Source organism: Vipera ursinii (genome assembly GCF_947247035.1).
Source record: "Vipera ursinii genome assembly, chromosome: Z".
In the NCBI taxonomy this organism is placed as follows: Eukaryota; Metazoa; Chordata; class Lepidosauria; order Squamata; family Viperidae; genus Vipera; species Vipera ursinii.
The window spans coordinates 111,370,926-111,382,609 of NC_139517.1; the positions used below are offsets into that span (position 1 = coordinate 111,370,926).

General features: G+C 43.9%; 1 protein-coding gene across 3 annotated transcripts in view; it reads right to left on the reverse strand.

The window, feature by feature from the left end:
- Positions 1–5,169, reverse strand: part of KIF5B (kinesin family member 5B) — a 48,555-nt gene extending 43,386 nt beyond the window's left edge. For 2 of the 3 annotated variants that reach the window (XM_083376210.1, XM_083376209.1), the window contains exon 1: positions 4,811–5,169. In XM_083376210.1, the coding sequence (XP_083232336.1) occupies positions 4,811–4,936 (126 nt within the window). In that variant the 5' untranslated portion in view covers positions 4,937–5,169. The remainder of the gene's footprint in view (positions 1–4,810) is intronic. The other variant, XM_083376212.1, reaches the window with a different exon arrangement.
- Positions 5,170–11,684: the final 6,515 nt, after the last annotated feature.

The following is an 11,684-nucleotide window of genomic DNA, read 5'->3' on the forward strand; positions in this document are numbered from 1 at the left end:
GTGGCCTCTAAGCGCCCCACACGGGTGGCTTCTGAGCGGGCGCAGGCGGCCTGCAAGCAGCCTGCATGGGTGGCTTCCGAGTGGCGCCAACTTCTAAGAAGGCACGGGTGACTGATGCGCCCCACGTGGGCAGCCTCCAAGTGCCCTGCGCGGTTGGTTTCCGAGCAGCGCCAGCTTCTGAGCAGGTGTAGGTAGCTTCCGATGTGCCCCGCGTGGGCGGCCTCCAACCAGCCTGTGCAGGTGGCTTCCAAGTGGCGCCAGCTTCTGAGCGGGCACAGATGACTAATGCGCCCTGTGCGGGTGGATTCTGAGCGCCGCCAGCTTCTGAGCGGGCACGGGCGGCCTCCAAGCGGCCTGTGCGGGTGGCTTCCAAGCGGCGCCCACTTCCGAGTGCCCCGCAAGCAAGTGGAAAGCAAGTGAGCGGGGCAGGAGTGCGGGTTCGGGGTGTGCAAGTACAGCTGAGCTGCGCTTCTCCGTGCTCTTTTGCTGTTTTTTGCAAAGTTGCCCCAGGTCGGTGAAAAAGCTTTCAGTCTCCCCGCTGGAAGCGTAGGAAGCACCAGAGCTCCTGATGAACCGCGTTTAAGGGAGAAAGAGAGCCGAGCTTGACCTATGCGGCTGGGCTGTTTCTGCTTTTTTTTTTATTCCATTTATATCCCAGCCTTCTCCGAAGACTCAGGGCGGCTTACAAGCTTAGCAGTAGCCATCATTGAGGAAAAGTTCTTGCATGATTTCCAGACGTTTCCTCTCCCACCCCATTCCATCCCAAGAAGCAGTATTTATTTCTGCTTTTCCTTTGCAACTTGGAAGAATAATAGCAATAAGAGGAAAAGTTCTTGCATGATTTCCAGATGTTTCCTCTCCGTCCCCCCCCACTCCATCCCAAGAAGCAGTATTTCTTTCTGCTTTTCCTTTGCAACTTGGAAGAATAGCAGTAAGAGGAAAAGTTTTTGCATGATTTCCAGACATTTCCTTTCCATTCCCCCCACCCCATCCCAAGAAGCAGTATTTGTAGTTTGTAGCAGGTTGCTTGGCTGCTCTCCTCCTTTGCTCATGGGGCGCACATGCTGCCCTTTGCAAAAGACGGCGCTCCCACATTTTTGCATTGCAAGATTACTTCGCCCGAAGGAAGGGTGACTTGGTGGCGATTCGGGTTTGTCTCCCTTCCTTTGGAGGGAAAAAAGCATCGCTCTCTTCCGTCAGGCAGGTGAAAATTAACAGTAGCAATGCGGCCAGAAATGGGCATCTCTCGACAGCACTGGGGAGTGCTATGGGAAGAACGATGTACACAGAGAGGATAGGGAACCTGGCTCGAATGCTGGGCTCTGGTAGGGAAAAAATGACTGGGAGAAGCAGCCGGTTTGTAATGTACCTACCTGAAAATGGGAGATGGGCAGGTTGTGTGAGGTGCAATATTTGTAGTTTGGACTAGCAGGTTGCTTGGAAAGGAGGGGGGGGAAGGAAGGAAGGGACAAAGAGGGAAGGAAGGAGGGGAAGGACAATGAGAGGGAGGAGAGACAATGGAAGAGAGGGAAGGAAGAAGACACAAAGAGGGAGGGAAGGAAAGAAAGGACAATGGGAGAGAGGGAGGGAAGGAAGGCATCCACCCCCCTCCATCAGAGACCAACGGATCCCCCCTCCACAGGTCGCCGGCAACTTGAGTGATAAGCTGGCCATGCCACGCCCCCCCCGGACATTGATCACATGACCCAGGGACACTGTGAAGGTCATAAGTATGAATCAGTTGCCAAGTATCTGAATGTAAATCACATGATCCTGGGGATGCTGCAACAGTCATAAGTGTGAAAAATGGTCATAAGTCACTTTTTTCAGTACCGTTGTAACTTCGAATAGTCACTAAAGCAAATCGAGGACTACTTGTACTTTATCATTTTTCCCCCTTTTTTTTGGTCAAGTTTTTGACACCTTGCTGGGCGACTGTAGGTACTCAGATATTGCCTTATCCTAAACGTGGTACAATGGGTGAAAAGGTTGAAAAGCCCTAGTCTATATTTCAACAGCCCTCATTCATTTGCTGAAAGCATACTTATTCCACACAGCAAGTTAATAGTTTGTTAGGTCTCAGTCAGGACTAGCCTCATTTTCACTTCCGTTTTAACTTCTCCTCTAGTACAATTGTAGTCTATATACAATGAACTCAGAGCAGACTGAACCACTAAAGACACAAAGATATGATAAGCCAACTCAAATATCTAAAATAAACAAAAAGGAAACCTTGCTGGGAAATTAGTATACTGTATGGGCTATATTTTCAAAACAGTTTTTATTAAAATATTTTAAATGCGTAGGGAATACTGTAAAAATATAATAAATGTGAGAAAGAAAGAAAAAAGGAGTTAGAAAAAAATGAAAACATTTTAGATATTGATTATAAACTACATTTGGGCAGTTCTAATCAATTTTCTCCAAGGTGGTATCTTAATTCCCTTTTATGACTTTTTTTAGCATGTATGAAGTAAATATGAGCCTTAGAGAGAAAAAATGTCCCAATAGCTATAATTCTGCGACACTTGGAAGTTTTCTATATCACAAAAATTTCTCTATTTTTTTATAAAATTTGGCCAAGTAGGTATCTTTGTCTATTGTGCCAAATATACCCATTCTATAAACAATGCCATACCTCAAATTATTCAATTCTTATAGCTCCCAAGTCAGATGCCTGTAGTGCAGGGGTCTTCAAAGTTGGCCCTTTTATGACTTGTGGACTTCAACTCCCAGAATTCCTCAGCCAGGCACACTAGCTAAGGAATTCTGGGAGTTGAAGTCGACAAGTCATAAAAGGGCCAAGTTTGAAGACCCTGGTCTAATGTAATGCACACGAGGCTTCTTCTGAAGACTGCCAAAGAATTAATTCAAAGTGTAATTTTGATATTGATAGACTAGGACCATAATTATGAAAAACCAGGAAAATATGGACAAAAACAGAAGACTTTTTTCAAACCACGAGAAAAACAAGGTTTTTTTGTTATTTCTCCATCTTCAAAGCTCTGTTTATGATTTGGAGCATATCCTCAAAAAATCTGTACTTCCTCCTCCACCATTTCCAAGCACAGTTCAAAATAGTATCAGTTTTTAAAATCTTTTAAAGCTTAGGACAAACATACCAAAACAATAATTTATTACTCCAAGTGAGAGATATTGTTCGGGAAATTTTAAAGCAAATTCTGCAACATGTCTTTAAATATGCGGCTATTTCAGCCCCAGCTACTGCTCAGTAGTAATGAGGAGTAACTATTACAATGGAGGTAAATTTACAGCAAATAAAACCATTTAGGTTAGGGAAGGTTGCCATAAAGAAATTATGTCACATTTCTTGCTGGCAACCGAGTAAAACTGAATTGAATAAAATTAACTCAAAGGAAAATATTTTCAGTAGCTTTGTCAGAAATGTATTTCTGAAATGCTCTTCCTGGGAGACCTCTTGAATCTACCAGTAATACTCCATTTTTTCATATTTCCTCAGATTTATAAGGAATTTTTCAAATGCTCAGCTGATTTTTTATGCTATGCAAGTCATTCATACAAGTTTTATTTTAACAATAAGAATAATCTAGTTAACTTAGTTTTCAGCTCTTCATAAAAAGTTATTTTCACAAAACTTCACTATATTAAATTAGAATAAGCTATCAGACAAAACTTTAAAAAGGACTTCCAGATGTTGTTACAATTCATCTGAAACTTATTAAGAAAAAAAATGTTAATAGTAATTATTACAGAGGTATTATAAAGTGAGCAGTCAAACCAATTATGTTTTATTTTTCCCCAAACCTTTCTTCTTCAGTTCTGAATTAACTTTTTATAAAGTAGCTGCTGACACAGCTCAGCATCAACTACAGTTGATCAATAACATAAAGCTTATCTTCCATATGTAAACATTCATATTTTTGTTTGAAGAAAACCTGAAAAATAAGATTAGATATTCCAGAATGCCAAATCCAGAAACATTTAAGAGTCTGGCATAAAAGCTTACCGGCATTAATATTTCTGTCCCACATATAGCACTAAATTATTAAATGCTTTTCTGCAAACACCTATAACATTAGTAATAGGATTCAAGTTGTGCTTTAATTCTACTTGTACAATATTGTATAACAAATTAATGTAATCTATGCAAGCTCCTCAAGTTTGCTATCCAATGATCTATAAGAATTTGCTGGGATAGAAATCTACCTACTACAAATGTGTCAGGTGCTATCAATTAACTTGCTGTTAGATAATCCCACTACTGCTCCTACCATGCACTTACTACAGACTTCACAGCCCCACAAGGGAGCTCTTCGATATTCTGTGAACACAAGAGTCACCAGTGGGTTTTGTTTTGATGCTTTTGAATACCTCGCTGGTTCTTCACAATAAGGCGTACAACAACATGGAGCCGACTGCTTTTCTGTAAGTTCGGTACCTTTTCCAATATGTGGATGAGATAATGACCAAAGAGTTCACAGCTGCTCGAATTCTTCCCTGATTATGTGAGAAGGCTCTTAAACAAACACTTCCCATGGGATGCCAGGCTTCGTTCAGCCCTTCCCTTTTACTCCCACAACTCCACTCGGGCAGTCCCACCTCCAGATCTCTCACACCCTCATTCATCTCGGGCGCAGCCCCTACTTTTGGCCCCAGTATCAGCTTTCCATATCAAGCCATCCCAATACCTTCACCTGCTGCACCCCCCATCACCCGGTCCTCCAGCCAATGGCCAAGCCTTTGGGGCGACCCGAAGGCGCCGCTGCCACCCCTTTCATTTCTCCCTCTTTCCACCCAGCCTCTTCCAGCCACCCGCCCCTCCACTCACCGCGATAACTACGGTATCTTCGCTCTGGAACTTGGCAATATACTTGTCGCCTCGAATCACTTCCGAATCGTTGAGGGGTCTGAAGCGACACATCACTTTGATGTTGCACTCCGCCGGGTCCGCCATCTTAGGCCAAAGCCGCCGCCGCCCGCTGCAGCCACACCGTTTTTCCCGTTGGGATGCTGCCTGTCAAGCTACCGTGCCGCTCAGCTCCTGAATCCACCGCCGAATTAAATTTTCTTTGGTCTAGGGGAATAACTACGTCCTTCTCCGCACTAGAAGTGAAGAAGGGCTTTTCCGCCCTTACTGTACCGCTACCTCCTGCACTGACTTCCTTCCCAATATGGCAGCCATAAAGGCACCCGCGACCGGCGAAACCGAGACCTCCCCTTTTTAAAATGAGGGCGGAGTTGACAGCTGGCTTGGGAAGAGTGACGTCACCTTCTGCAGGGATGCCAACGGCTTGTTTGCCCTCTCACTCTCTGCGCAGGCGCCGAAACGGCTGGTGTTCTTTCAGCGTGAAGCACAGGGAACCATCAATTTGAGCAGCGGACTACATCGGTCGGGGGTGGGGCTGGAGAACAACGCGCGTGACGAACAAACGGAAAGTTGGAAATTCGAGCAGGAAGGGTATTGATGCGCAGGCGCCCACCTCAAACGAGGGAAATCTGGAACGCGTTGTGCAAACGAGGGGACGAGGGTCTGATGCTGGAAAGGGGAGAGGTTGAATTTAGGACATTCTACAGCAGAAACGTCAAACACAAGGCCCGGGGACCGGATCCGGCCCGTGAAGTGGTTTCATGCGGCCTGCGAAGCCATCCTGGAAACAGTGAGGGAATGGCCCCCACTGCCTTGGCCCTGGCCCAGAGACCCTCCTTCTGCCAGAGACCCTCAGATCTGTCCCACTCCTGCCCAGGCCCCCATAGGCACCTTTGATGCAAACAATGTAGAGCTGGCCACGCCTACCCAGTAGGCCATACACACTTTAGCCACGCCTACCCAGTAGGCCATGCCCATCCAGGCTATACCCACCCAGCTTCCTGAGGGCAACCACAATGCTGATGTGGCCCTCAATGAAATTGAGTTTGACACCCCTGTTTTACAGTCCCAGATTGACTGGTTCATATCAGAAAAGCACCGTCTTCATCCCAGGATGAGAGACCATCAGGGATCTCAGGGCTAACTAGAAAACTGAATAATCTTTGTGCAGAGAAGGGAACAACAATTGACTGTCTTATTTCTATATAGTTCTATTTGTTTCCAGGAAGCTTTACCTAATATATAAATTATGTGGTCAACTACTTCAGGATCATGGTACTCAAACTCTATACCTATATCTTTCTTTGCAGGAATGTTAATCTATTCCAGTAGCATTTCATCTTACCGTGTTGTGTGAACCCAGTCATTCGTGAATGGTTCTGTGTCCCAAGTGAAACCAGGAAATTGGATTAATTAAGTAGACTGGTTAAGTTAGTTATTCATTGATCTTATAGGCTGTTCCAGGCATAACTCATTCTGAGCAATGTACACCCCCAACATCTTTATTTGGATTGAAACAATAGGATTAAAGTTACACAAATCAATAATATTGGCTTCAGATAATGCCAGAAACAATCAGCTCTCTTGTTCATTCTATTTCAAGTTTTTTTGAGCTGCCCAATTCAAGCTAATCTGAGATAACAAGCAAAAACCAGCAACATTTAAATACAAAACTAAAATGGCAACCAAACAGAGCAAAACAACCTCAGGGGGACTCCCACCCAATCCCGGGAGTAAAACCAGGTCTTAGGGCAGTGGTGGTGAACCTATGGCACGTGTGCTAGAGGCAGCACTCAGCCCGCTCTGTGGGCATGCACACCATCGCCCCAGCCCTGCCTCCCCCTGTGGTCCCCTCCTTACCAGCAGCCCCCCCCCCGAGGAGAGTCACCCCTGAGCATGACCCACTCATCTGCTTATTTGGACCAATATAAACAATATCAACGTAAACAAGAACTATCTCATACCTATTATCAGATCTTTTAGTAAACACGCATTCATCTGTTTTGGACTTAATAAAGCCCATTGAATTTAGTTCGTCAGAAAGACATAAGTACCACATTAAACCAGACTGTTTCAGACCACAAAGACTTTTGTGTAGAAACCAAGTATCCCCTTCCTGTTGTCAGAAACCTGGAGGACCTTTCACATAAATTTCTTCATCTAGATCAGCATGTAGATAAGCCGTTTCAACGTCAAACTGGAAAACCTCTAAACCAAGGACAGTTGCAGTGGCTAAGGCGATTTTCACACTCTCAGTCTGCACTGTGGGTGAAGAAGTATTTGTATAGTCCTCAGGATAACGTTGAGAAAAACCCTGGGCTACAAGTTTGGCCTTATACAACGACTCACCATTTGGCTTCTTTTTAATTCTGTAGACCCATTGAGTGCCAATAACTTTCTTGTTTGCTGGAGGGCTTGCAGGCGTAAACACTTGAAGTTTCTTTAGACTGTCCATTTCAGCCTGCATTGTCTCATACCATTTATCTTGCTCTGATTCAGGAAGATGTTTGATTTGTGTGAACTTCAGAAGGAAGTGTAACATTACAAATCAAAGGTAAAGGTGCTTTCGTTACTTGCCACGAATACCGTTTTGGAGGGATTCCTTTTGTGGGCCTCTTGGAACGTCTCGGACCAACCGTCCATTCTTCTTCCGTTTCGTCCTCGTCTTCATCGTCGCCAGCGGCATCATCAGCAGCTTGCAAAGACGGAACAGTAGATTGAGAATAACTCGTGGAAGGAACATTCGCCTGTGAATCTTGATCATCAGGCTGCGTGGCATTAGCAGCATCATCTCTAGGAAAATAAACTCCAGGATCGTTAGAATGAATCCTGGACCAGTCAGCATCTTCCTCAAAAGTAGCGGATTGTGAAATCACTATTACATGAGAAGAGTCGATGTATATGCTCCATTTTGAATTTTCATCAATACCCATAAATCTCATTCTTTTTGCTGCAGGACCCCCTTTCTTTCTTTGAGCTAAAGGAATATTCACCATAGCGTATGAACCAAAAATATGGAGATGCGAGAGATCAGGCTAGTGTCCATATAAAATAAAATAAGGGGTCTGATTTATTACACTATTCCAAGTACGGTTGATGATATGATTAGCATATTTAATAGCCTCACCCCAGTATGGGAGACTGAGGTTAGCATCTTCAAGTAGACAACGCATCATTGTTTGCAGAACCCCGTTTCTGCATTCTGCCACTCCATTTTCAGCCAGAGTGTAAGGAGCTGAGGTCTGGTGTAGTCTGCCATTCTTACGCATCCAGTCCTGAAAACACTGAGACATGAATTCAGCACCGTGATCACTCTGAATTCTGGCGATGCTGACTTCATATTGGGTATAGACAAGAGCAGCAAAGTCTTTAAAGATCTGAAAGGTCTCAGATTTTTCTCTCATAGGAAATACATATCCATATCTAGAGTAATTATCAACAATTGTCAATAAATATCTTTTACCACCAATTGTGGTGTAAAAGGACCCACTATGTCGGTGTGTACCAAATCAAAAATGTGTGTTAACAGGCGTGTAGCCTGTGGAATTGCTGCTGCTTTGGATTTGGATTTTTTGCAGATAGCACAATCCAAGAACACCTTACACACCTTTAGATCCAAACCTCTTGCGAACTCTGGCATCTTCTTCAGAACACGGAAACTGGCATGACCCAATCTTCTATGCCACTTATGAGTACACCTGTAATGCAAAGGTTTACCTGTTAGTGAATTCTCAACATTAACATGTTTATCAGGAACCTCAGACTTGCCGTGAGCAACCTGTGTCTTATTTGTCTTCTTGTTGGCTTTAGGAGCCTTTGAAATAATAACAGCATCTCTCACTGGGACATCTCTCACTGGGCCTGCTCTCTCCCTTTTTGGATCTTGTATACTTTATTTATTTATTTATTTTATTTATAATGAGACTTGTATGTCGCCCTATCTCCCGAAGGACTCAGGGCGGCTAACAACAATAAAATACAAATAAATACAAATATTAAAAAAGAATTAAATTGTGTCAAAGTCCCACTAAAACCAATAAAAACATTTAAAATCATAATAAAAAACCCCATTATCATCAGTCCAGGTCGGCCTGTTGGAAAAGATATGTCTTAAGGTCACGGCAAAAGGACCGAAGATCTGGGGCCATTCGGAGCTCCCAGGGGAGTTGATTCCATCAAGCAGGTTCTCCAACAGAGAAGGCCCTCCCCCTGGGGGTCGCCAGCCGACATTGTCTGGCCGACGGCACCCTGAAAAGTCCCTCTGTGTGAGCGCACAGGGCGATGGGAAAATGTTCCTGGTAGCAGACGGTCCTGCAAATATACTTGCCTGCTCTTGCAGCTTAGACTTTGGCTTTATGTAATAAACACCACCAATCAGCATGGTTTCAGCAACAATATCTCCGTCTTTAACTATATAACTTGCCTTTTCAAGATGATGAACCTGGAATTTTGATACCCTAGACAAGTGACTCTGACTAAGCAAATTACTTTTAGCTGATGGTACATAATAAACATCAGGAATAAATGCATCGAGCTCTTCAATATAAACAGTTCCTTTTCCCTTGACCTAAACAGGATGATTTGAAAAAGAGTAAAGCTGTGCTCACTTCGGCAGCACATATACTAAAATTGGAATGATACAGAGAAGATTAGCATGGCCTCTGCGCAAGGATGACACGCAAATTCGTGAAGCATTCCATATTTTTATGGATAATTTTAGTTAGAATATGATTATTATATCTATAACCCTGTATTCAGCTCTGGGAAGTGGGGGGAAGGGAGGTGGTTTGGGGTGGGTGGGTTTTGGGGATATGTATTGTAAATTTTTTTAAAAAATAATAAAAAAAAAAGAAAAAGAGTAAAGCTCACAAAGTTCAGGTTCAGGCTCGTGCATCTCTGTATAAAGCTCTTTTCTATAGGTAACATGTAATGCTGCTCCACTGTCCAAAGTCCAAAGAAGTTGTCTGTCATACTCTGGTTGAGGTTGTGGATCGTTGGTTAAAGCCAATGTGGCAAGTGGAGCTTGTGGATCACACCTGGGACCACGACTATGACCTTGTCCTCTGCCTCTACCTCTGCCTCCTCTGGAATCTGTTCCTCTGGGCTGGTACGTGGCGGGCACTGGAAATCATTGGGGACAATCCCGGGTGGCATGTCCCACACGATTGCAGATGTAACATCTTGGCATCCTTGGAACATAGGCTCTTTCATGTAAGGAACGCCTCGCTGGAGCTCTTGATGCAGGTGGTCCTCTCAAATGTGGTGCAGCTTGCATAAGTGCTTCTTCTTTGGTTAAAATTCTGCATACATGATCCACTGTGTGTTGAGCAATGGGCACTTGATTAATCTTGGTAATAGCATCTTTCCATTCATAGTTCAATGAGTTAATAATGCTGATCATTTGAAAGTCATCAATAGGATAGCCATTTTCACCCAGTTCTCTTCTTATCCCTTTCATTTTAGCTAAATGTTCTCCAATATGTTCACCAGGTTTTAATCTAGAGCCATGGAACTCGAACAAAAGCAAACATGTAGACTCAATTGACGTAGGCCTATAACATGCTTCTAAATGAGTCCAAATTTGTTGAGCAGTTGCATCTTGTGAAAACGTAAGCTGCAATTCAGTGTCCATTGACATCAATAATGTTGTGCATGCTTTATTATTCAAGTCCCATATATCAGGAGTCCATGGCTGGTTAGGAGGATTAAATACCATGCAATGAGTACCTTCTCTGCGAAGCAAAAGTCCAACTTCACTGACCCATGCCCTATAATTTTGTTCTGATCGCTTCAATTTTGAATCGCCAGCCAGTGGTACAATAGAAGATGCCTGTTGAGGAACATGCATTTGAGGTACTGGCTGCGCAGGTTGTGCAATCCGGACTTGACCTGCAGGAGGCACTGGTGGTGCCTGTGCCAAGAATTGGGGCAGATGCATTGGAACTGCCACTGGTACCGGTGCTGGCTGTGGCTGCATTTGAGCTGCAATTCCACCCTGGCCAGCAGAAGGCGCTGGCACTTGAGCTGCTACATTAAATTGGCCTGCAGTTGGCATTGGCCTTTGAATTTGAGAACCCAGTGGTAACTGCACTTGGGCTAAAGGCTGCTGTGCTCTATCTGAGACAGGAACCTGGCTAGTAGCAGTATTAACAGGACTTCTAGCATCATCAGCTTGGAGCAATGATTGATGAATAGACATCTGTGTAAACACATTTTGCATTCTCTTAATTTGCTCTTGCATTCCATATAATAAATCATTTCTATCTTGTAAAACAAATTCACCAGCAGATAGTGCTATAACATTAGATTCAGGCATCACTGTAGCCTTGCGTGCCATTTGATCTTTCTGTTCCCCTTCGTCTAACATAACACCCACTGGTGGGCATGGCTTTGGCTTGGAAGAAGAAAGCAATATGGCCGAATCTGGGCTTTGAATAAAAGCAGGGTCCCTCTCACGCTGCTTAATCATTGAGACCTATGCTTTCGCCTGTTAGAACCTCTGTTCAAAAATCTCAATTTGTGCAAAAACACTTCGAACAGCCTTCTTAGGCAGAGTTTGTTCAGGGGTACGAGAAGAATAATAAATTACATCCTGCCCATGTTTCACTGGTCTGGCACGGAACCACTCATATTCAGCATGAGCTCCTTGAGTGTGAAAACTTTCTGAGATGGCTGCATTAGAGCTTGTAAAAATAGAAGATGGTGTAACTAACCTTAAATCTTCTTCTCCAAGACGTGTGGCAGAAGCAAGTAAAGTCTGTTCTTCATTAGACTCCTTACTGTCTTCCTTTGGCATCAGCATTTTCAGTAAATTGAGCACAGCGTAAATCAGTCG